Raw genomic sequence first — 25,094 nt, forward strand, 5'->3', positions numbered from 1 at the left:
CATTCACAATCTTCTGGCTTAATATCTTTCCATTTGTCTGAGGACTGCTCCTACCTTCTCCATTTAAGAGTAGTAGTATCAGACTGTGTTTACAGAGCACTCACTATGTGATAGAGGCTGTTCTAAATGCTTTACATACATGATCTTATTACAACTTCATGAGATGGGTATGAATATCATTACCATGTTGCAGAGGAGGAAACTGAGGTTCAGAGGTTAAGTAACTTGTCCATGACTATGAATATAGTAAGTCAAAGAGCCAGAATTCGGAGTCACATTTATGTGACTCTGTAATCTGTACTATATTGCTTCTCTAATACTTCCACCATCTCCTGACCTCATTCCCTACCCTTTAACTCCATGATTACCACCTCCATCTAGATACACCTGCTTAGACCCTCGCCATGTATACAGCACAAGTGCACGGTGGGACCTGTCTTTTTTTTTCCATAATTTTATCTGGCCTCTTGGGCCCCTCTCCCTTTCACTCTCCTACCCTTTTCCCATCCAGCCATCTGGATGTGGGGACCCAAACCCTGGCCTTCCTTTCATCTCTTTTCTCCATATCTGCCATGGCCCACCCCTTTATAGCCGCGTACCAGCTTTACTCTGTCATTTATACTCCCTGTCCTACCTCTCCCCTACCCTGACTTTCCTAACTTGCTCTAGCCCCACTATCATACATGCTGCTGTCTTTCCTGCTCACCCGTATAACTCTTCCTTAAGTCCTGATTTGTATCCCTCAGCCACCCTTCTGTTCTGCCCATACTGCCCCTATTAATTAGCGCTTTTTGTTACCTTAGCTATTATTCTTCTCATCCTCTCTCGTAACCTCTTCCATTTCTTAAACCCCTTCAATTCATCCTCTCGCTGTTTTCACTCCATTCTCTTTCTCTTATAAATCCCAAAGTATGTTCAAGTTATTTATTCCATCCTATTCTTGGCCTTTTCTATTTGGCCTCTGAATTCCACCATGCAACCTACTGGTCATCACCCACCCTATCTGTGTCTCAAGATTCCACCCCCTCCATGTAGTCTTCTTCCTTTCCCATATTGCCTTTATCTTTCTTCTTGTGTGTCCCAGGAGGTCAAGATGGTGGGGGAACGGCGCACTGGGGACCTCATGGTGCCCCTGGGGCCCCGGCTGCAGGCATATCCTGAAGAACTTATTCGACAGCGGCCTGGACACGATGGACGTCCTGAATACCTGATCCGATGGAGTGTCCTGAAGTGTGGGGAAGTGGGCAGAGTGGGTGTGGAAGAGGGCAAGGCAGAACACATCCTTATGTGGCTGTCAGCCCCTGAGGTCTACGCCAACTGCCCCATGCTGTTAGGTGAGCCGGCAGTATCTAAGGGACCTCAGCATGAACCAGCTGGGGGTTCAGGAAGCTTTCCTCGAGATCCAGGAGGCTTGGATGACGTAGCAATGGGAGAGATGGAGGCTGATGTGCGGGCACTGGTGCGCAGGGCTGCCAGGCAGCTGGCAGAAGGCGGGACCTCGAGCCTCACAGCCACTGTGCTCCACACCATCCACGTACTCAGTGCCTATGCCAGCATCAGGCCCCTCACTGGGGTCTTCAGGGAGACGGGAGCTCTGGACCTGCTCATGCACATGTTGTGCAACCCTGAACCTCAGATCCGTCGGAGTGCGGGCAAGATGCTGCAGGCTCTGGCTGCCCACGATGCTGGTAAGAGACAGGCAGGGGAAGAAGGAAAGTGCTGGAGAGAATGGGGCCACAAGGAGTCAGAACAGAAAGAGGAGGGATTTCTCAACTCTCTAAGAGCACCGAGTATTTGGTGAATATCAATTCAATGCAAAGGAAAAGTATTAATTAGCTAAAAGATTAATAAGCTATTCCAGGTACATAAACAGGATAAAATGATAGCACCTGGTTTATCTTTCCATTCTCAGTGCAGTGGCAGAGAAGAGAATGGGATAGGTTTATATTTCTAAACTGGATTGAGATTTATTAGTTGGTTGTGCCATCAGTTTGGTGGGTTACAACCAATGTTTTTTCGGTAATGTAAAATAGCCAGTATGTAGCAGTTAGTAAGGGAAGTTTTGTAGCATTGAATATCGGTTTCAGTTGTACATGTGTATGTTTGTGTTGGTTACCATGTAAAATGTATATCTTACTGTGAGTCTCAGTCATGAAGATGTTTGAAAGCCACCGGAGTAGGGACAGAGAGTCTAGGAAAGGCAGGGGGAACGTATTGGGGATTGAAGAGAAGATACGGATTGGGTGTGGATTACAGGGAGTCGGGCTCACGTCCTTCTGTCACTGAGCCAGCAAGATGGCATCGAGCAGCACATGGATTTCGACAGCCGCTATACTTTGCTGGAGCTGTTTGCAGAGACTACGTCCTCTGAAGAACACTGCATGGCCTTTGAGGGCATTCATCTGCCTCAGGTACTCTGGCAGCTGTTGGGGAAATGCTGCGTACAAGGCCTAGGGCATCATTTCTGAAAATGTGGTTCAGGACTGTGCGTCAGCACCAGAGCCACCTGGGGAGTTTGTTAAAGTGAAGGTTAAAGGCCCTTACCCCTACTCAGAATTTCTGAGGTTAGAATCCAGGAATCTGTGTTTTAAGACACTCCTTGTGTGTTATATAAATCAAAGTTTGAGAACTACAGGTGTGGGGATGAGGCCTTTATATTTTTCTGTAGAGGATGACATTGAGGGGAAAGGAAAGGTGTGTAAAGCTGGGAGAAGATGACCCTACACCACGGACTGTGTCCTACAGATCCCGGGAAAGCTGCTCTTCTCCCTGGTGAAGCGCTACCTATGTGTCACTTCCCTGCTGGATAAGCTGAATAACAGTCCAGAGCCAGGGACTGGAGACCGAGGCTCCCCGTCCCCAAGAGAGTTCAGCCAGGAGAAAAGCCGTGGGCAGCGGGAACTGGAGTTCAGTATGGCTGTGGGCAACCTCATCTCAGAGCTGGTGCGGAGCATGGGCTGGACCCGCAACCTCAGTGAACAGGGCACATCGCCGCCCCGGCCAACCCGGTCCATCTTTCAGCCCTGCATTTCAGGCCCCAGCCTTTTGCTCCCCACCATCGTTGCCACCCCCAGAAGGCAAGGGCGGGCCTTCCGCCAGCGCTCTGAATTCTCTAGCCGTAGTGGCTACGGCGAGTATGTGCAGCAGACCCTGCGGCCAGGGATGCGAGTGCGGATGCTGGATGATTACGAGGAGATCAGTGCTGGGGACGAGGGCGAGTTCCGTCAGAGCAACAATGGCGTGCCCCCTGTGCAGGTGAGCGAGTGCATGGTGGTGGGACGCTGCTGGGGATCTTTTTTGGTTGGAGCATAGCTGGGGCTTCCATGTCTGGGACTCTGACAGGCCATCCATAGGGAAAACCCCCAAGGGAATTGGAATGGTTACAGGGGATCAGAAGTTGAGAGAGGGGTCATTTGGAGGGCTGGGAAAACCTGGCGGGAGTGGGTGGGCTGTGAGATCAAGGAGAGACTCATACCCAGGAAGCAGAAATGATACATTGAGACAGCCGTCACTCCCTACCCAGTGGAGCTGGCTAGGAGGGAGTGTTGGAACAGAGGCCATCAGGGTTAGGAAGAGAGGAGAGGCAGGGCCGACCCCAATAGGGGAAGGGAGCTTTTTGCTTTATGGAGGCTTTTCCAAGCCTAGCTGAGTGTGTATCTGAGGGCTGTGTGCCCCAGGTCTGGGCCTGGCCATGTCCCCTCAAGCCTGCACAGCCCAGGGCTCAGAGAGCTGAGCCGTCTCTATTCTTCTCCCCTCTTTCTTCCTCCCTCCATACCAGGTCTTCTGGCAGTCGACAGGCCGCACCTACTGGGTGCACTGGCACATGCTGGAGATCCTGGGCCCTGAGGAAGCTGCTGAGGATAGGGCTTCAGCAGCTGTGGAGAAGGGGGCAGGGGCTACTATGTTGGGCACAGGTGAGCCTTGGAGGGGACATGGACAGTATGTCCCTGAATAGAGGAGTAGTGACTGGGATGCAGTCACTCCTGACCAGGAGCTGCCCCAGAGATTCAGAAAGCCACTCTGTTCCTGATGGATGCTGAGACCGCTATACCTGTATCCTCAGCTCTTCCCTCCTGGGACTGGAAGCCGGTGGATGGGCTCTACTCTTTGCCATACCTCCAGCCCGAGCCTCAGAAGAAGGAAGAATTGGGATACCTGACTCAGGCTGAGTGGTGGGAGCTGCTCTTCTTCATCAAGAAGTTAGATGTATGTGAGCAGCAGTCAATTTTTCAGAATCTTCGGGAGAACCTAGATGAGGTAATATAGGCCTGAGGTACTTGGGTTTGTAGTGGGTTTAGAGGTGGGATTTTTGAAGGGACTTAGAGATGTGGGACTGCTTAGGGGGAGGCTGGGCTCGAGGTTAGAGGGTATGAGGGGTCCTGCAGGGGGAGGAGACAAATGCTCTGAGGGTCTAGTATGTAGAAGGTGTGCAAGGCATGGCAGGAGGTGGCCACCCTTCCTATTACTGTCCCCAGGACCTTTATGTCTGCTGGTCCCTGAAATGCGTACCCCCTTCTGTTGACAGAGTCTGAGTGAAAAGGCCCTAGGTGAAACCTCTGTGCCCATAGAGATGGCTGAGGGTCTGCTGCAGGTTCTCAGTAATCGGTTTGAGGGCAGCACCCTCAGTGACCTGCTCAACTCCCAAATCTACACCAAGTATGGGCTGCTACCTGATGAACCCAGCAGCTCATCCTCTTCACGAAGTCACTCCTGTACCCCAGATGCAGAAGAGGAGTCCAAGTCAGAGGTCACCTTCTCAGGGGAAGAGGCTGAGTCCCTCAAAGCAAAGGCTGAGCCCCCTAAGGCAGAGGCAGAGTCTGCCAAGGGAAAAACTGAGCCTCCCATGGCACAGAGTGATTCACAGCTGTTTAACCAGCTTCTAGTGACTGAGGGGATGGCTCTGTCTCCCGAGATGAAGGAGGCAGCCCGTGGTGAGTCAAGTGCTGGGAGGGGAGGGCAAAGAAGTTGGAACAAGTCCTGGGTGGTACCCATAGAAGTGGATCGTCAGGGGAGAGGGAAAGCCGTGGACTAAGGTCACTTTTGCATGGGAAAACACTTTGGAAGCATGCATCTATCTTCCTTCTTTGATCTTGATTATATCTAATCAGTCGCTGCTCCCTTTCTTCAGTATCCCTGGAAAAGGAGGATTTGTTTTCCAGAGTATCTTCATCTTTATTGTTTGCTTATTAAATCCTTTACATAGAATTGGAAAAGTCTGAATGCAAGCTACAGTAATGATAATGTATTAAAGTGTCAGTAGCATAACTGGATTTGACCTATAAAGACTTCCAACTTAAAGGTGCTGCAATTTTTTAAGCCACTGCCTTTCCCTCACCAATTTCAGAAATGGCCAGAGCCTTGAGGGGTCCTGGTCCACGCAGCTCCCTGGATCAGCACGTGGCGGCGGTTGTGGCCACTGTGCAGATATCCAGCTTGGACACAAACCTGCAGCTTTCAGGGCTCTATGCCCTCTCTCAGGCTGTGGAGGAGGTCACGGAGCGGGACCACCCCCTGGTCCATCCTGACAGATCCCTGAGGTTAGAATGGAGGGGATGGAAGAGGTTTTGGTTTAAGCTGTCTGTGGGGGAGGGCGGTGGCGGGGGAGGGCGGTGGGAGGGTGGGAAGGAGCCATTAGATCAGGAATTAGAAAGGCTAGGGGGAAAAGAAGGGTCAGCCTGAGGAGCGGCTGAACGGGAGGAGGGACTGTTACTATCACGGTTAATGTTCTTGGAGCACTTACTCTGTGCTGAAAGTTTTAAATGCATTTTCTCAATAATCTTCCTATCACCTGAGGAAAAGTTGATACTGTTCTTATCCCATGGTCTGGGGGAGGATACTGAGGTTTAGATAATTTAAGTAATTTGCCCAGAGTTTGACAGAGAGCAGAGCCAGGATTCAAACCCAGGTCCTTCTGGCTCTAGAGCTTGAGTTTTTTTCTTTTCTTTTTCCCTCCCCAGCTACTTTCTTTCTATTTTAAAGGCTTTTTTTTTTAACTACTTATTAATTATATAAATAATACGCAAATACATTCTTATTTTAAGAGATCTGAAGAATATAGAAGAACCTAGAAGGAAAAGCCAATGTTCCTTTTTAGCGCTGTTGTCAGTCTGGCATGTATCCTTCAGACCTTCTGTAGATTTACATTTGTTAGTGTGTATGGATAGAGGACATTTTCTGAGTTTGTGTTTTAATATATGTAATCACATTCTACATGTTTCTACAACTTTCCCCCGACACTCAGTGTGTCTAAGAGGGCTCTGCATGTCAGTCCTCAGAGCTGCCTCATTATTTTCACTGCTGTGTAGGACGCTGCAATATGATTACATCCAAGTTCAAGCAGTACAGTGTTCTAATGGATCTGTTTTCCTCACGTCTGCCAACACTGGGTATTACCATTTTTTTAATCTATCAGATAGGCAAAATTTAAAAAGATTGGTATCTCCTTGTTTTAGTTTCTTAGTTGTAGTGAAGTTAGGCATATTTGCATGCATTTGTTGTGTTTCTTTTTCTATAAATAATCTCTTCTTATCCTTTGCCCACTTTCTTATTGTCTTTATCTTTTTCATACTGATTTATAGGCATTCTGGATATTAATCTATTATGTATCAAATATTTGCTTGTCTTTTTTTTCAAAATCATATTAACTGTTTTCTGACTATAAAATAATATATGCTCACTGTAAAAAAATTAGAAAATTATCTATAGATAAAAATCATCTGGAAATCGTTTAATGCAGAGATGCTAACTGTTAATATTTTGGTAAACATCCTTATGGGGGCTGGCCTGGTGGCGCAGCAGATAAGTGTACATGTTCCACTTTGGCGGCCCGGGGTTTGCAGGTTTGGATGCCAGGTGTGGACATAGCACTGCTTGGCAAGCCATGCTGTGGCAGGCGTCCCACATAGAAAGTAGAGGAAGCTGGGCACAGATGTTAGCTCAGGGCCAGTCTTCCTCAGCAAAAAAAGGAGGATTGGTGGCAGATGTTAGCTTCAGGGCTAATCTTCCTCCAAAAAATAAATAAATAAAAAAGTCTATTCTAAAAAAACAAAATCCTTATGTTTCTATATCTCTTCATATATGTTACTTATGTATATCACCTTATTTATAATAAGTCATGGCTACAGAAGGGGATATACATATTTAAAGTATATTGATTTGTGTTGTAGTCATCATAAAACTCATGAGAAAAGACAGAGCTTTCTTTGTACTTTTATTTGCCCTCTTTCCCAGAATTTCTCCTTTTGTGTTCCTTTCCTTCATAGTTCCCAGGCCACCTCCTCAATATGCATCTCTGTTCCTATGGAGAAAGATGTCAATTCTGGCTCTTTTCCTCTTGTGACACTCACTGTGACCTAGGGACTCTGGAGGCACTGCTTCCTTTCTTGCACATCAGCATTTCTGCTGGAACCGCTAGCTCACGTTGCTTATCTCTTAACTTGGTGGATAGTGTCTTTCCTTTTGCTGAAGTTTTAGATTTTCACGTTGCTGTATTTTTCAACATTTTTAAGGCTTCTAGTTTTTAAGAGGGTCTATCCTATTCCAGGGTTATAAAAATGTTTCCCTATATTTTCTAAAAATATATATGATTTTGTTTTTTACCTTTGTTTTAAAATTTTTTTGCAGTCTATTTTTGCAAATGGAGTGAAGCAGAGCTCCAGCTTTTTTAAAAAAAGATTTTATTTTGCCTTTTTCTCCCAAAGCCCTCCGGTACATAATTGTGTATTTTTAGTTGTGGGTCCTTCTAGTTGTGGCATGTGGGACACCGCCTCAGCATGGCTTGATGAGTGGTGCCATATCTGCAGCCAGGATTTGAACCGGCAAAACCCTGGACCGCTGAAGTGGAGCGTGCGAACTTAACCACTCGGCCATGGACCTGGCCCCAAGAGCTCCAGCTTTATTTCAGGTGGATAGCCAGGTGTTTCCACCTCACGTTTTGCATGGTCCTTCTTGTCCTCATGGGCTGAAATACGTCCCTTATCTCTCTTCTCATTTGTTGATCTGTCTCTCTGCACTGTGTCATTTCCAGAGTTGTTTTTTTTTTTAAGATATTATTTTTCCTTTTTCTCCCCAGAGCTCCCTGGTACATAGTTATATATATTTTCAGTTGTGGGTCCTTCCAGTTGTGGCATGTGGGACGCCACCTCAGCATGACTTGATGAGTGGTGCCAGATCCGCACCCAGGGTCTAAACTGGTGAAATCCTGGGTCGCTGAAGCGGAGCGCGCCAACTTAACCACTAGGCCAGGGTGCCAGCCCGATTTCCAGAGTTTTAATTTTTATAATTTTATACTTATATCTTGATAGCTAGTAGGCAAGTCTACCATTATTTCTTTCCGAACATTTATTGACTATTCTTGCATATTTTCTCTTCCTGTGCCTGAATCTGCTTGTCACTTTTCAAGACTTTATTTTTTCTTTTTCTCCCCAAATCCCCCAGTATCTAGTTGTATATTTTTAGTTGTGAGTCCTTCTAGTTGTGGCATGTGGGGTGCCGCCTCAGCCTGGCCTGATGAGTGGTGCTATGTCCACACCAAGGATCTGAACTGATAAAACCCTGGACTGCCAAAGCGGAGTGCGAGAACTTAGCCCCTCGGCCATGGGGCCAGCCCCATGCTTGTCACTTTTTAAAAAAACTTTTAGGCCTTTTGATTAGAATTACATTGAATTTATAGATTTATTTGGGAAGATGAGGTAGTGTTCGTAACCGTTTTGCTCTACTGCCTCCTTCAGGAGGGGAGGAACCAGAGGCAGTTAGGTTACAGAGGAGAGGGGGATCAGGAGTGAGACTAAGGCAAGGAGAGCAGGTTGGAGACAGGTGGGGAGGAGGATGGACTGGGTCTTGGTCGATAGGGCGGGGCAGGGATTCAGGCCTGACTCTTGGGATGGGGAACTCCAATGTCTCTTCTCTCTCAGAGAGAAGATAGTGAAGACGCTGGTGGAGCTGCTGACCAGCCAGGTGGGAGAGAAGATGGTGGTAGTGCTGGCCCTGCGCCTCCTCTACCTGCTCGTGACCAAGCATGAGTGGCGCCCACTCTTTGCCAGGGAGGGTGGCATCTACGCTGTACTGGTTTGCATGCAAGAACATAAGACTTCCGTCCTGGTGCAGCAGGCAGGCCTGGCGGTGAGTGGACTGGGCCTGGCGAAAGAGTGATGGGTGAGATGGGCAGGTGGGGAGACTCTTGATCTTGAGGAGGTACTGTGGGTCATTTAGACCAAGGAGGAGACCTTGGGACAGAAAGATGCAAGTGGATTGAAGAGTTCCAACTGGACAGTCTTGGAGATTGAATGTGTTTGGAGAAAAGGAAAAGGATGTTTTTAGGGATGACTCTCAGGTTTAAAATGGAGCAGCGGGGTGGATGAGGTGGCCATTTACCAAGTGGGAGAATGTTGGAAGAGGAAGAGGTATGGGGAGAAAGTCAGGAGTTGAGTTTTTAGTTGTGTTGAATTTCCCGTGTCTTTTTAGTTACAATTAGGTATCTGGTTAAAGACTAATTTTCTGTATGTGACAAAGTAATTTTTTAACCTTGATCTGAGTGGTACTCTTACACAGAAAATATCCCCTTACCAGATGTGGGTAAAATAGAGCCAGCATTGCCAATGCCTTATCACCCTGAACCCAGAGCATGGGGAAGGGAGGCCCTCCCCCAGGGGAGCTTACAGAAGAATTGGCTTCCTGACTACTCCAGACAGAAGTGCTGGTTGGTAGGAGGTATGGGCAGGGTGTGCTCTGTAGCCTGAGGGTTCCTGAGGGTGATGGGTAGGCCTCGTCCAGAGCAGTTCTGAGAATGGATTCCAGTGGTATAATGGCAACAGCATGGACAGGGGCACAGGTCTTCCTGGAGCAGGCTGTCCAGGGAGAGGGTGGAGGCTCTTTCCTGTATGAGGCCAGTTAGGTGCTGCTCCTCCCAACAGAATCCAAGCATTCATAGTCTAGGCTTTGTTTGCTCAAAGAATTCCCTAACCCTTTCAAATTGCATGACCAAAATACAGTATTTGCTCTTAAATTCAAACTCTTGCCCTGTAACAACATTGCATCATCTTGTTTACAACTTAAGGTCTACAGAATTCAGCTAATTAGGGGAGACTGGGGTAAGCAAAGAGAGAAAGCCTCATTATGAGGTAGCATTTGCTTGGAGGGTCCAGGCCTCATTAGGGGGATTGTCCTGAGAATTATTTCTAACCTACTCCATTCCTAGAGGGTTTCTTCTCAAGTGTCAATCCTTTCACTGGGAGAGACATTTTCCATTCTAATGGTATAGTGTGCATCTTAATTTAATCTTCTCTATAGTATCAGCAAACAAGTTTGCAAATTTCATGTGTTTTTCCTGTGATTCCAACCACTCTGCCTGTGAGACAGCCCAAATAGTCTTGTTAAGGAGGGCTGGATGCTGGCTTTGGAGGTTGGGGACTTAGGTTTGGGAGTGTTGGCATATAGGTGGTAATTGAAGCTGTGGAGTGGATGAGGTTGCCTAGAGAGGGAGTGCAGAGTGAGAAGAGAAGGGAACAAGGAACTTCCACATTGAAGGACCAGGCAGAGGAACTCCAGAGAGGTAGGACAACCAGGAGGATAGGAAGTCATGGAACTCAAGGGTGATCCCACCTGGTTAGCCTTGGTGCTGGCAGAGAGAAGTGGTGGGCTGTTTTTACCACTGAGTCTTAGATTTTTTTGTTTGCTTTGTTTTTCTTTCTTTCTTTTTTTTAAGCATTTGATCTCCTATGACTACATGTCCATTTCTGTCTCCTACTTGAGCTATTTGCAAACAGCTCAGCTGCCCCAAAGTTTGAGGTCTAGAATGATGGCCTGTCTCTCCTTTTCCTCTGCATGGTGGCTGTGCCCATTTCTAACTCTGCTTCCACATTCCCCTCATAGGCACTGAAGATGATGGCCATTGCCAGCTCCTCGGAGATCCCTACTTTTGTCACTGGCCGAGAATCTATCCACCCTTTGTTTGATGCCCAGATGACCAGAGAGATCTTTGCCAGCATCGACTCAGCCACCCGCCCGGGCTCTGAGAGTCTGCTCCTTACTCTCCCTGCAGCTGTGATCCTGATGCTGAACACTGAGGGGTCAGGGCATCGCCCTCCAAACTCCGAGCCCCACTGTTCCTCTGCCTAAGCCTCATGTGCTTCACAGAAATTCCATTCACGTTGTTACCTTTGGGTGAAATGTTGGTGGCCCTCTCTGACTGCCCCTGGAAGAGAGGCCAAATGGTTGGGGGTAGGGAGATTCCCAGAGAGAGCAGGGACAGCCTGACCTTCCTTCCTGGGGTTGGGAGGAGTGACCTGAGGTCGGGGGCAGATATCCTGGCCTCAGAGGTACCCCTGGAACCCTGTCCTCCCAAGCTGCAGGGCTCCACCCCTCTGCACTTCCTTCCCGCTTCCATTGCATTCACTCTCTTTCAATTTCTTCCTGGGTCACCTCCCTCCTCGCAGGTGCTCCTCCGCAGTGAGAAATGGCCTGCTCCTGCTCAACCTGCTTTTGTGCAACCACCACACTCTGGGAGACCATATTATAACCCGAGAGCTGAGAGACACGTTGTTTAGGCACTCAGGGATAGCACCGGGGACAGAACCCATGCCCACCACACACACCATCCTCATGATGCTTCTCAATCGCTACTCAGAGCCACCGGGCAGTCCTGAGCACACAGGTATTGTTGCATAGGGGGTGGTTCTGCTCAGGAATCAGTGCCACTCTGTGGCCAGGAGGGCTTAGGTTTATGACTAGTACCTTACTGGAAGGACACAATGAATCTTTGGGAAATAAGTGAGGGTTTTGGTGTGCAAGTTAGGTCTTAAGTATAACTTCCTGACCAAGAGGGGAGGCAGAGTCTAAAATAGGTACAAGGATATTGGCTTTTCTAAATGGCTGTAAACATATGAGGATTCCCATCTCTCTGGGGCAGATTTGGTCTAGCCTTATTGGACACTGGAAATTGGTTGAAGTGACTTCTAGAGAGGCCTTCTTTGGAGAATTTGTAACTTATGGTACAGAAAGTTTGTGCCTAGAAACATGAAATACTGATGTCATAGGGAAGAAACCCTTTGTGTTTAACAAGCAAGTGAAAACCTGGAAGTATGAGGGGAGACTGAAATAAGCAATGTGTGTCTTTTAGTCTCTATATCTAAAGCCACCATGCTAGATAGCATAGGAATGTAATTATAATAGCTAATATTTATTGGCTTGTGTAACAGCATAGCTACCATTTAATAGTAAAAGGTAATTGTGTTACTATGTGAGATTAAAAATGTATTATGTTTAACTTGATAGTGTTTGCCATACTAGACTTTTTTTCAGATGTAGCTAGGTATATATCTGGGGCCAGAAAAGAAAATCCTCCACAGTTTGGTAGAAACTGCAGACATCTTTCAAACTGGAGGAAAATTTGGGGGTGATTTTTCTGGACCTGCGCAGTTTTTGGTTTGACCAACTTATATGACTCCTCTTCATAAATGTTTTTTTCCTCCTGTATGTCTGGGCAGCAACACTGGAGACCCCCAGTGTCCAGGGCCTGGATGGGTCCCCTGAGCTGCTGATCCGATCCCTGGTGGGGGGCCCATCTGCGGAACTCCTCCTGGACTTGGAGCGCGTGCTGTGCCGTGAGAGCGGCCCTGGGGGCGCTGTGAGGCCCCTCCTCAAGCGCCTCCAGCAGGAGACCCAGCCCTTCCTCCTGTTGCTGCGGACTCTAGATGCCCCAGGGCCCAACAAAACTCTGCTGCTGACTGCGCTGAGGTGAGGGGCCTGTTAGGCACCTGTGCATTGGGGTCTAGGGGAGGTGGCAGACTGCAGGAGCTTCATTCGTTTCCATCCCCTCACCAGAGTCATGACCCGCCTGCTGGATCACTCTGAGGCAATGGTCCTCCCCTGGCACGAGGTCTTGGAGCCCTGCCTCAACTGCCTGAGTGGCCCCAGCAGTGACTCTGAGGTACCAGAGCCATGGCAAGGGGAGGGGAGGGGAAAGCAGCCTCTGGGGCACCAGCTACGTTGGAGGCTTTGGAGGGCACAGCACAGCCTTTCTGGATGGGTCTGGACACTGGAAGGGTAGGTAGGAAAGAGAAGGCTAATGTCATCTAAGAGTCTCCAGAACTGAGGCGTTTGAAGTATTAACCTTTTTGCTGTACCTAGATTTTAGATTCTGGGTTTAGGAGAAGCCCTCAGTCACCAATCCAAACATTGCTTGCCCTCTGCCCTGTGGGGCTTGTGCCTTCAGGAGCGAGATTCAGGCACCAAGGTTGATTCCTGAGAGAGCTTGGTCCCGACAGGAAGAAACCTGGGAAGCTTTGCCCAGGCTCTACTCCTGCCAACTCGTTCCACAATTGCAGCACCCCAATATTCTGTTCCCACCTGTCTTTGGTATTCTTCTTTTCCTGGGCTTTCAAGTTTCTCCAAAATCTCAGCCACCACATTCCCTTTACTAAACCCACTCTCAACTCTTGTGTGGCCTGCCCTTTGTTTCCCATACATTAATCTCTGTGGCTCTGGGCACAGATTGTTCAGGAGCTGCTCTGCTTCCTGCATCGCCTGGCCTCAATGCATAAGGACTATGCAGTGGTTCTCTGCTGCCTGGGAGCCAAAGAGGCCCTCTCCAAAGTCCTGGACAAGCACTCAGCTCAGCTGGTGCTGGCCTGCGAGCTTCGGGACCTGGTGACAGAGTGTGAAAAACATGCCCAGCTCTATAGCAACCTCACCTCCAGCATCCTGGCTGGCTGCATTCAGGTGAGGAGACCTGTCAATCCGGAGCTGAGGGAGAACATAAGCCAGAAGCAGAAGAAGGGGACTCAGTGTGTGGCCCTATTTGGTATCCCTGTTTGCCATGAGTGGTAGCACATCTGGGCACTTGTTCCCCAACCTTTACCTGACACGGTCCTGTTCTGCCAAAATTTGGGAAGAAAGGAGTTGAGTGTTCTGTTGTCCCTTGACTCTCTCCATACATGTTTCTCTCTGTTTCTCCGTGTTCCTCCCCGCACCCCTCCTCTCTGATGTCCCGGCTGCAGATGGTGCTGGGCCAGATTGAAGACCACAGACGAACCCACCGACCCATCAACATCCCCTTCTTTGACGTGTTCCTCAGGCATCTCTGCCAGGGTTCGTGCCTGTCCCCACACTACGCCACATCCCCACACCTACGTCTGTTTTCCCTCCACACCTACCAGGCTGTGACCTCCACCCCCTCCCGCTTGCCCCCAGGCTCCAGTGTGGAAGTGAAGGAGGAGAAGTGCTGGGAGAAGGTGGAGGTGTCCTCCAACCCGCACCGGGCCAGCAAGCTGACGGACCGCAACCCCAAGACCTACTGGGAGTCCAATGGCAGCACCGGCTCCCACTACATCACCTTGCACATGCATCGCGGTGTTCTTATTAGGTGTGAACCCACTCATGTGCACATGTGCACACACACACAAATGTTCTGATACACCCCAGTATGCATCCTCAAAGCACCCACATGCACACAACCCCGTCTGTAACCCCTGTGCCTGAGGGACACACTCAGACTCATTTTGTGCAGTGAACAGTTGGACACAGTAATCTACTTTTCCTGTGCGAAGTATAGACAGCCCCTCACTCCTTAAGCCTGGTGACGTGCTCCCTCACAGGTACAGGTGTCGCTGCCTGCGCTTGGTGTTGAGGGAGATTGACAACTCACTTATCCACTCTTCCCATGGGCATTTGTTTAATGTACACTCTGTGCTGGGCACTGCGCATGAGTCTGGAGTTCTAACAACGATAAGATAGGGTACCTGTCGTCAGGGAACTTGCAGTATTGTTGGGGAGCCAGGCTGGAAAATCAGTAAGAGCATAGAGTATGAAAAAGCATTATGGTCGACATGTGCACTGGATCCTGAGGGCAACTGAGAGGTCAGAGAAGGCTCCCAGAAGGAGGGGTCAACTGAGCTGAGTTTTGAAGTAGAAATTAGCTAGATAAAGAGAGGGCAACGGATATTCCAGGCAGAGGGATAACATGTGCATAACGGAAGTAAGAAACACAGTGATGTGTTTGGGGGAACTTCAAGTCATTGTTTGGTTGCAATGAAGGGTGTGTGTAGTAAAGTGACAGAAGGTAAAACCAGAAAAGTAGGCAGAGCCAAATCACAGAGTTTTGTGAGCTAAGAAGTTTGAGCATTATTCTGAAACTTAGGGAGTCATTGAAGGATTTTAAGAAGGGAAGAGACAAAACTAGATTTTTTATTTAGAAAACTTACTCTGGCAATTATGGACATTTGTTTTGAGAAAGAGTTGGAAGGTTTATGCAGTGGCCTATGCAGTTGAGAGATGATGAATATCTTTAGTTAGGCAGAGGGAATGGGAATAGTGAGGAGGTGATGGACTGGGAGATCTCAGAGGTGGAATCCACAGGGCTTACCATTGACTGAATGAGGGAAGCCATGAGAGGGGGAAGTCACAGTGAGAGAGTGTTCTAGTTTAAGTACTGGGTGGATGGCAGTTTTCTTTCCCAGGAGAGACATCCAGGAAGAGGAGCAGGTTTCTGTGGGTGAATGATCATTCCATTTGGGCATGTTGACTTTGAGGTGCCTGTGGGCCATGACATGGAATGCCTGTTGGATACACAGCTTGAAAGCTCAGGAGAGTGGTCTAGGGTAAAGATGTGTATTTGGATTCATTAGGGTATTAATTATCAGTTGACACTATGGTTTTAAATGAAGTCCCTTTGGGGGAAGATAAAGGGAAGAGCAGAGGGTCTGGAGAAGACTGATGCTTAAGGAGCCAGCAGAGGGACAGGAGTCTGAGGAGTCTGAGTTTCGGTGGGTTGAAACTGTTTTGAACAAAGACAAGTGTCCCGGTTTTGACTGATTCCTTTTTCCTCTCCCAGGCAGCTGACTCTGCTGGTGGCCAGTGAGGACTCAAGTTACATGCCAGCCAGGGTGGTGGTGTTTGGAGGTGACAACACCAGCTGCATCAGCACGGAGCTCAACACGGTGGGAATCCTGGTGCCCTCCTTCACCTTACCCCTCAACCCCCATCCTTCTGTTTGTCCCAGGGCCTTCTCAGAAGGACCCAGTCCCTGGAGAATTCCCACATTCTTTCCTCCTGGGCAGGCATTGCCTTGTAAGCAGGGAGCATGGAATTTGGGATGTGGATTTGAGTAGATCCATGGGCTCAGTGCAGGAGAAGTGAAGGGCATGCACCTTCACGAACTTGGTTGTTGTCGATAGTCCTTCCAACCCCACTTCTAGAGGTGACAGCTCTCTCTCTACCTCTTCTCCCCTGCCCCTTTAGGTGAATGTGATGCCCTCTGCCAGCCGTGTGATCCTCCTGGAGAACCTGAACCGCTTCTGGCCCATCATCCAGATCCGCATAAAGCGCTGTCAGCAGGTAGAGCGAGGGAAGAGGCTGGAGCTGGGGATCAGGAGATAGCACAGGGTGTCCATGGTGGCTGGGTTTTCTAGCATTTGGGGGCCAGGCTCAGGGCACAGTTCCTCCTAGGTCTGCTTGAAGATGGCCCGGGAACTTGTGGAGTTCCAAAGATGTGGGAATGTCTCCAGTGGCCCTAGGGAGCTCAGGGTGTGAGGCCTGGCTTTGGTAGTGCTCGGTGGCTGGGTGGCTTAGGTGACAGATCAGTCTTTGCATGTTACAGGGCGGCATTGACACCCGAGTTCGAGGTGTGGAGGTCCTAGGCCCCAAGGCCACTTTCTGGCCACTATTCCGGGAACAGCTATGTCGCCGTACATGTCTCTTCTACACAATTCGGGCACAAGCCTGGAGCCAGGACATAGCAGAGGACCGCAAGCGTCTCCTCCAGCTCTGTCCCAGGTGGGTGGGGCAGGAGATCGGCAGGGCTGAAGGGAGAAGGGGAGATGGTTAAGGGAGCAGGACACTGTTAATAAGTAGGTGGTGGGAGACTTCTGTGGAGTCTGAAAGGTAAAGCCAGGACATGAGGGGAAAGTGAACATAGGTGAGAAGTCCGTGCTGAGAGGGGAGAGCTGGGTAAGGGCCCGAGCATGGGGAGAGTGGGAGTTGACTGCACTTGAGTGGAGGCCTCAGAGAAATCTGTGCCTTTAATCCCTAAGCACACACTGTTTGTTCCCAGACTGAACAGGGTTTTGCGCCATGAACAGAATTTCGCTGATCGCTTCCTCCCTGACGATGAGGCCGCCCAAGCACTGGGCAAGACCTGCTGGGAGGCCCTGGTCAGCCCCCTGGTGCAGAACATCACCTCCCCCGGTAACCAGCCCGACCCCTGGCCCCACTAACCAGCTCCTCGTAATTATTCCCAGGGGTCACCTGAGTTCATGCTCTTGGTGCTCTGGGTTCCTGTCTTATCCCTGAAGGCCTGTCACTTCACTGTTCCTCTCCTTCCTGCCCCAGGGACTGCTCCCTGAGACTCTGGTATTTGAATCTTCCCCTCCAACCCATCCCCAGCTTGTCACCATATCCCCAGACTCCAGCTGAAGTCCGCCGTGGTGGTGGTGGGGGTGGGGTGAGGGCCCTGCTGCCCCTAAATCTTTCTGTACAATTGCTCCTTCTCTCTCCTCTTCCCAGGGTGTATGTATCCCTATTTCTCATGGAGACCTGTTCCTGACCTGTCTTCTTTTAGATGCGGAAGGTGTGAGCTCCCTGGGATGGCTGCTGGATCAGTACTTAGAGCACAGGGAGAGCTCTCGGAACCCCCTGAGTCGAGCAGCATCCTTTGCCTCTCGAGTTCGTCGCCTTTGCCACTTGCTGGTGCATGTGGAGCCTCCCCCGGGGCCTTCTCCTGAGCCATCCACTCGGCCCTGTGAGTCCCAGCTGTGGCCGGTTGAACTAAGAATCTGGGCAACAGTGATACCTGGCTCCTCCCCATCCTGGGTTTTACTCTTCCTTACTGCCTTGCTATGGGCCTTTCCGCGGGTCAGTACCCAAGACCCCTGGACTCACGCAGGGACTGAGATGAAAATTCTTCCTTTGCCATCTGTCTCCACAGTCAGCAAGAACAGTAAGGGTCGGGATCGGAGCCCCGTGCCTTCACCAGTTCTTCCAAGCAGCAGCCTGAGGAACATAACCCAGTGCTGGCTGAGTGTGGTGCAGGAGCAGGTGGGCAGAGGGAAGCTGGCGTCTGGGGAGGGGGCCAGGCTGCTAAACTGTCCACATGCTGGAACTGTGCCTTTATGTTATTTCTCCTTTCTTCTCAGGTCAGCAGGTTCTTGGCTGCAGCCTGGAGGGCCCCAGACTTTGTGCCTCGTTACTGTGAACTCTATGAGCACTTGCAGAGAGCAGGCTCAGAGCTCTTCGGGCCTCGGGCAGCCTTCACGCTGGCTCTGCGCAGCGGCTTCTCAGGCGCGTTGCTGCAGCAGTCCTTCCTCACCGCTGCTCACGTGAGTAGCACCAACCAGCCTCCCAGTCAATGAGGCTAAGCTCGTGCTGATGCTCCTCTTTTTCTCTCTGCCGTTTCACCTCCATTTACTCCCTACTCTCCTACTCCCCTACTCCACTCTCTCTTCATGGCTTGCCCTTTCCATTGCCCCTAGATGAGTGAACAGTTTGCCAGGCACATTGACCAACAGATCCAGGGTGGCCTGATGGGTGGAGCCCCTGGAGTGGAAGTGCTGGGGCGGCTTCAGCGGCACCTGGAGCCCATCATGGTTCTTTCTGGCCTTGAGCTGGCCACTACCTTTGAGCACTTCTACCAGTAAGTGCAGGTCTGGAGACATAGGGGATGGGAGGCCTGGAGTCTAAAGAGGGTGAAGATTTGAGTCTTAGAGGGCAGATGAGGGAGGAGACAGTGGGGAGGAGAGATTAAGATACAGAGATGGCTGTGGCACCGGTGGAAAGGGAGTGGGAAGGTAGGGCCGGTCACTCAGCAGGCTGCAACAGAGGGACCTATGTTCTGGAGTGGGAGGTTGGACCTAGGCCGTGCCGCATGCCCACACTGAGGCTCCGCCGGGGCTGTGTGTGCTGCAGGCACTACATGGCAGACCGTCTCCTGAGCTTGGGCTCACGCTGGCTGGAGGGGGCCGTGCTGGAGCAGATTGGCCTCTGCTTCCCCAACCGCCTCCCCCAGCAGATGTTGCGGAGTCTGAGCACCTCCGAGGAGCTGCAGCGCCAGTTCCACCTCTTCCAGCTCCAGTGGTTCGACAAGCTGCTCTTGGACAAGGAGGATGATGAGGAACAGGGCCTGGAAGAAGACGAGGTAAGAGCAAGGGAAAAGAGTGAGAGAACAGGCTGGCAAGAGAAGACTGGACCAAAGAAGGGAGCCCAGGAGTCCTAAAAATCCTTCTCTCTCTCAGGAGGAAGAGGAGGCTGAGAAAGAACTATTTATCGAAGATCCAAGTCCAGCAGTTTCTGTACTGGTCCTGTCACCACGTTGCTGGCCAGTCTCCCCGCTCTGCTACATGTACCATCCCAGAAAGTGCCTTCCCACAGAATTGTGTGATGCCCTTGACTGCTTCTCCAATTTCTACAGCCAGAGTGAGGAGATAGGGACAGGCAATTGGAGATCGGGGTGAGATTTGGGGTGGCAGGAGAGGAAGGGGAGAGGACCTATGGACAGAAATGTGTAGATATGAAGACACATAGTCTAGGGACAACAGTCTCCTAGGGAAGGGTGAAAAAGTGTGGGTTAGATCTTCATTAATTTCTCTTATCATTTCCTTCAACTTTGGTGAATATGTTTTGTTTTTCTTTTTCTAACTTGAAGTCACATGCTTACTTAATTTTTAGTCTTTTCAGACTTTTTTCCAAGTAGAAGTGTTTAGGGCTATTCATTCCCCTCTCAATATTGCCTTAGCTGCATTCTGTAAGTTTTTTGGTTTTGTTTTTTTAGATTTTTTTAATTGAGGTATAATTAGTATTCAGTAGAGTGCACATCTTAATTATGACTTAATGAATTTTATATCTGTATGAACTCCCATAACCACCCCAGATCAAGATGCAGAACATTTCCAGCACTCTAGAAGGCTTCCTCCTTCATGTCCCCTTTCTAGTTAGTATCTTCTTCCAAGAGAAACCATTGTTCTTCCTTTTATCACCATAGATTTTTGCCTGTACGTGAACATCATGTAAATGGAATCACAGAGTGTGTGTTTTGCTATGTCTAATTTCTTTCACTCAACACAATGTCTATGGGAGTTACCCAGGTTGTCAGCTGTATCATTACTTTGTTCTTTTGTATTTCTGAGTCATATTCCATTGTATGAACACCATTTACCATTTCTGCTGTTGATGGATATTTGGGATGTTGCATAAGTTTTTATTATGTAGTATTTTATTATTGTTTTAAGAATTTTCTAATCTCCATTATTATTTCTTCTTTGATTTATTTGTTTTTTAGATGTATATTTTCAAAATTTCCAAATGAATTTTTCTTGGTTTAAGTTATCTTTTTGTTTTATATTTCAACCTTCATTCCATTGTGGCCAAAGAACATGGTTTGTCTGATTCTGAATCTTTGCAATTTATTGAGACTTCCTTTATGGCCTAGTAGATGGTCAAATTTTATAAGTGTTCCATGTGTGATTAAGAAAAATGTATATACTTCAGCTGCTGGATACAGGATTCTACATATTCCACTAAAATGACCTTATTAATTGTGTTCAGATCTTCTATAGGCTTACTCATTTTTGTCTGCTTGATTTATGCTGAGAGAAGTGTACTAAAATCTACCATTATGATAATGAATTTTTAAACTTCTTATCATGTCAATTTTGCTTTTATTTTTTGACTATGTTATTAGATACAAGTTTAAAATCATTTAACAGTGCTGTCCAATAGAACTTTCTGTAGTGATAGAAAAGTTATTTTCTGCACTGTTGAATATGATGGCCATTCGTGGCTATTGAGCACTTGAAAGGTGACTAGTTTCACTGAGGAACTGAATATTTAATTTTATTTACTTTAACCAGTTTAAATTTAAATAGCCACATCTGGCTAGTAGCTACCATAATGGACTATGCTTGTTTAGAATCTTCATGGTCAATTCAACCTTATTATTACTAAGTGACCTTCTTTCTTTCTAGTAAAGGTTTTTCTCTTAAAGTCTTTTTGGTATTAATAGCATACTAGCTGTCTTTGGTTTGTTTATCTTTCTAGCCTATCTTTTTCTATCCTTTTAGTTTTTGGGTTTTTTTTTTTTTTTTTTGATTGATAATTCTTTTCGGTCTCTCTTATTGTGGTAAAATATGAATAACATAAAATTTACCATTTTAACCATTTTAAGTGTACAATTCAGTTATCCTTTTACTTAAAATCTTTTTTTACTTGGAAATAATTTCAAGTTTACAGAAAAACTGTGAGAATAATACAAAGAAAACTCACATACTCTTTATCCAAGTTCACCTTTTGTTAACATTCTGCCCCATTTGCTTTTATCATTTGCTCTTTCTGTATATATACACATATATAAACGTGTGTGTATATGTATATGTATATACGTATGTAGAGAGAGACACTTTTTTTTCAGAACCATTGAGAATAAATTGTATATGTGTTGGCCCTTTGCCCTAAATATTTTAATACATATTTTCTAAGAATAAAGGTATTTTCTCAGATAACCACAGTTCATTTATCAGTCTCAAAAATTTAACACTGCTATGTCGACCTCCCATATTCCAGTTTTGTCAGTTGACTCCATGATGTCTTTTTTTTTTTAAGTCCAGGGCAGGATCCAGTCTAGGATCACCTGTTACATTTGGTTGTCATGTCTCTAGTCTCCTTTAATCCGTAACAGTTCCTCAGCCTTTCTTTGTCTTTTATGACACGGACATTTTTAGAGAATACAGCCCTTTTAAATTTTCTAAATAGTTCCTCATTTTAAATTTGTATGCTGTTTCCTCATTTGGATTCAGGTTAAGCCTTCCTGGCCAGAATACTCGGTGACTGTGTATGCTTCTCAGGGGGTTGTATTTGGAAGTGCACAATTTCCACCTGCCCCTGTTTTATGATGTTAATTTTGACAACCTGGTCAAGAGGTGGTTTGATTCTCTACTGTATGGTTAATATTTTTTCCCCTTGCTACAATTAATAAGCAGTCTGTCCGGGGAGATAGTTCAATACCATGCCAATATTCTACTCTCATCCAAATCTCCCAGTATTATTTTACTTTTGACTTTGCCATGTGCTTATATTTTAGGCATGTGTCTTGTAAATACCTAGAATTTTTTTTTATTCAACCTGAAGTCTCTTTTTGAGTCGTCAGTTTTAACCTATTTATAATTATTACGAGTAATGATATATTTGACTTTTATTTCTAACCTCTTATTTCGTATTTTAGTTTACCCTTCTTATAATTTTAAATTTTAGTTATTTGACATATAATAGAATATACAAAACATGTACAGTTAAAAGAAGAATAAAAAATTGAACACCTTTATCAATATGATTCTACCCTGGGTTTTTGTGCATTTTTTTCTTCTTTTGGATTTGTTTTTTTAATGCCTTTTTTGTCTCTATCAGTTTTGGAAGTTACATGTTCTGTTTCTATAGTGATTACGCTTATATTTTTAAGCTATGTGTTTGATTTGTTCATATCACTTCCCGCCTTCCTGACCATAAAAGGACCATAGAAAATCCTAACGGATCCAGCTCCCATCTTACTTGTTACCATTGTTCAGTATTTTCGAATTGTCTTTTTTACCTCCCGATTAGTCATTATTATTGTTTTATTCAGTTGATGTTTAGATTTGCCATCATACCAATTGCTTAGTCATCTTTCCTTTTGCATCTTGACTCTTCTTTCTGAGGTCAATTTTCTTCCTAAAGTACATCCTTTAGAAGTTTCTTCATTGAGGGAGTATTGGTGAAAAACTTAATCAGTTTTTATTTGAGAATGGCTTATTTTCACCCTCATTGAAAAAATCTTTTAATTATGATAAATTTCAGACATATACAAAAATAGACAGAATAGATAAACTCCACTGTATCAACATACATCAATTCATGGCCAATCTTGTTTCATCTATACCCCCACCCACTTTCCCCAGCCCTCAAATTTAAAAGATAAGGACTCTCTTTTTAAAAGCAAGGACACTACAACTATCAACCCTTTAGAAATTAATAGTTCCTAATATCAAATCTACAGTCAGTGTTCATATTTCCTTAATTGTCTTGAGTTTTTAAAATTAGTTTTTTTATTTATTGAGGATCTCAGCAAAGCCCACATACTGCATTTGATTGAGTTGTATCTTTTGTTTTCTTAGTTTGTAGGTTCCTGCCTCCCTTTTTGTCCCCTTTCTAATTGTTTATGGAGGAAACTGGGTTGTTTGCCAAATAGAGTGGTCCACAGGCTGAATTTTTCTGGATTTTGTATCCATATGGTGTCCTCTAGCATGTTCCTCTGTCTCCTTTATTTCCTGAAAACTGATAGATAGATGTAGAAGCTTATTCAGATTCGGGTTTGATTTCTTGGGCAAGATCACTTTATAGGTGGTATTATGTACTTCCCCCAGGAGGTGTGTTACCTCTAGCCGTCTTGCTTTGTGATGTTAAGATGGGTCAATGGATTTCAGTGTTGTCAGTCTAATCTCTACATTATATATAGTTTCCCATCAGCTTTTTACTAGGGAGTCATTCATTATCATTGCTTAGGTATGTCATTTCATCAGGGGTTATGAACTAGCGGTAGTCCAGTTTTGTTAATCCTTCTTCGTGTATTAGCTGGAATGCTTTCTCTATAAAGGGAAAATTTCCTCTTATCACCTTTTTGATTACACTGAAATACAGTTTATACAGGAAAGGCTTGATTCTTTCCTCCTCCTTCTCCTCCTTATTTTTAACCAGTTTTCAAAATAATGTGTTAGTTCTCTAGCATCCTTCCAAGATGACCAATGAGGTCTTTTAAAAAATGTATCATTATGAAACTCATGGATTTTTAAATATTTCATGTGTTTCAATCCATCACAGCTGGCATTTTTTTTGATGTTCAAATTGCCCCATCTTTGGCTAGAGAGCACCTCTCATATTGGCTCCTTTTGATACTCTCCCTTTGACAGCATCCTTGCTTTCTAGTATGAGCAAACATCCCAGGCTCACCTTGCCTGAGGAGGTGGGAAAGAGGGAAGAGGAGGAGGAGGAGTAGACCCAGCCTAGTTGGTCTTTAAAACTGTCAGCTCCATGAGGGCAGAACCCAGGTCTCCTCTCTCTTGTGCTTCTTCCATGGAGCCTGCCTGGCACAGGGTGGGCTCCCAGATACTTGCAGCTTGCCAGGGAGGCAGACACAGAGAAGGCTGAGCTCTGGAAGCTTACCAAGGCACCTCTATGTCTGTAGATGCTGGGGCCCTCCTCCCCACAAGGACTAGCAGGAGCGAAGCTTGACTAATGGCGCACCCTCGCCTCAACCCCTAACCCGCTTGTTTTCCCTACTCTTTGTCTCCATCCTTCTGCTTGACACTTTCCCAGGTCAGAACCATCCAGTCCTGGACATGGGACCACATCGACGACTGAAGTGGACGTGGCTGGGCCGGGCTGAACTGCATTTTGGGGACCAGACCCTGCATGTGTCCACCGTGCAGATGTGGCTGCTGTTGAATTTCAATCAGATGGAGGTGATTCAGCTCCTTAGTCTCTCTCTGTCACTGTTCTCCTGAACTTTGTTCCTCCTTCCATCCTCCCTCCCTCTTATTTTCCTTTCCCTTGACTATCTACTCCTGACTGGCCCTGTTTCTCGTCACCAGGAGGTGTCAGTAGAGACCTTGCTGAAGAGTTCTGACCTCACCCCAGAGCTGCTGCTTCAGGCCCTTCTGCCCCTCACCTCTGAAAATGGCCCTTTGACCCTGCATGAGGGTCCGGACTTTCCACACAGGGGTAGGTCGATGGGGGCAGGATGGAGCCTTTGCTCCTAGTGGGTGGGGCTCTCGGGGGTGGGGTGTGGTATAGTAGGGAATGAGCGAATGGGGCCCCTTCGTCCCCACTCTTCTGTTCCTTCCCCTCCTCCGGTACTGACTGAGACTGAGTTCCAGGTGTGCTGCGGCTTCGTGAGCCTCGGCTCCAACCCCGTGGGGAGGCCCTGTGGCTGATACCTCCCCAGACGTACCTGAATGTAGAGAAGGATGAGGGCCGAACCCTGGAACAGAAGAGAAACCTCTTGAGCTGTCTTCTTGTCCGTATTCTCAAAGCCCATGGAGAAAAGGGCCTCCACATTGATCAGCTGGTTTGTCTGGTAGGCAGAG

At 47.2% G+C, this 25,094-nt stretch overlaps 1 protein-coding gene across 2 annotated transcripts in view; it reads left to right on the top strand.

Annotated features, from left to right (window-relative positions):
- CUL9 (cullin 9) overlaps window positions 1-25,094 on the top strand; it is a 34,856-nt gene that overhangs the window by 762 nt on the left and 9,000 nt on the right. For both annotated transcript variants that reach the window (XR_002802286.2, XM_023624964.2), the window contains exons 2-29: window positions 1,085-1,688; window positions 2,257-2,411; window positions 2,746-3,255; window positions 3,779-3,914; window positions 4,064-4,257; window positions 4,526-4,931; window positions 5,345-5,537; window positions 8,913-9,120; window positions 10,870-11,066; window positions 11,433-11,650; window positions 12,483-12,732; window positions 12,820-12,925; window positions 13,489-13,716; window positions 13,995-14,085; window positions 14,188-14,359; window positions 15,827-15,932; window positions 16,234-16,329; window positions 16,592-16,767; window positions 17,045-17,178; window positions 17,552-17,731; window positions 17,918-18,027; window positions 18,126-18,308; window positions 18,462-18,622; window positions 18,895-19,123; window positions 19,221-19,401; window positions 24,325-24,470; window positions 24,600-24,729; window positions 24,885-25,084. Coding sequence is in view for 1 of the 2 variants with exons in the window: in XM_023624964.2 (XP_023480732.1) it covers window positions 1,094-1,688; window positions 2,257-2,411; window positions 2,746-3,255; window positions 3,779-3,914; window positions 4,064-4,257; window positions 4,526-4,931; window positions 5,345-5,537; window positions 8,913-9,120; window positions 10,870-11,066; window positions 11,433-11,650; window positions 12,483-12,732; window positions 12,820-12,925; window positions 13,489-13,716; window positions 13,995-14,085; window positions 14,188-14,359; window positions 15,827-15,932; window positions 16,234-16,329; window positions 16,592-16,767; window positions 17,045-17,178; window positions 17,552-17,731; window positions 17,918-18,027; window positions 18,126-18,308; window positions 18,462-18,622; window positions 18,895-19,123; window positions 19,221-19,401; window positions 24,325-24,470; window positions 24,600-24,729; window positions 24,885-25,084 (5,691 nt within the window). In the remaining variant the exon portion in view is untranslated. The remainder of the gene's footprint in view (window positions 1-1,084; window positions 1,689-2,256; window positions 2,412-2,745; window positions 3,256-3,778; window positions 3,915-4,063; window positions 4,258-4,525; window positions 4,932-5,344; window positions 5,538-8,912; window positions 9,121-10,869; window positions 11,067-11,432; window positions 11,651-12,482; window positions 12,733-12,819; window positions 12,926-13,488; window positions 13,717-13,994; window positions 14,086-14,187; window positions 14,360-15,826; window positions 15,933-16,233; window positions 16,330-16,591; window positions 16,768-17,044; window positions 17,179-17,551; window positions 17,732-17,917; window positions 18,028-18,125; window positions 18,309-18,461; window positions 18,623-18,894; window positions 19,124-19,220; window positions 19,402-24,324; window positions 24,471-24,599; window positions 24,730-24,884; window positions 25,085-25,094) is intronic.

The sequence above is a fragment of the Equus caballus genome, chromosome 20 (assembly GCF_041296265.1).
Source record: "Equus caballus isolate H_3958 breed thoroughbred chromosome 20, TB-T2T, whole genome shotgun sequence".
Lineage (NCBI taxonomy): Eukaryota > Metazoa > Chordata > Mammalia > Perissodactyla > Equidae > Equus > Equus caballus.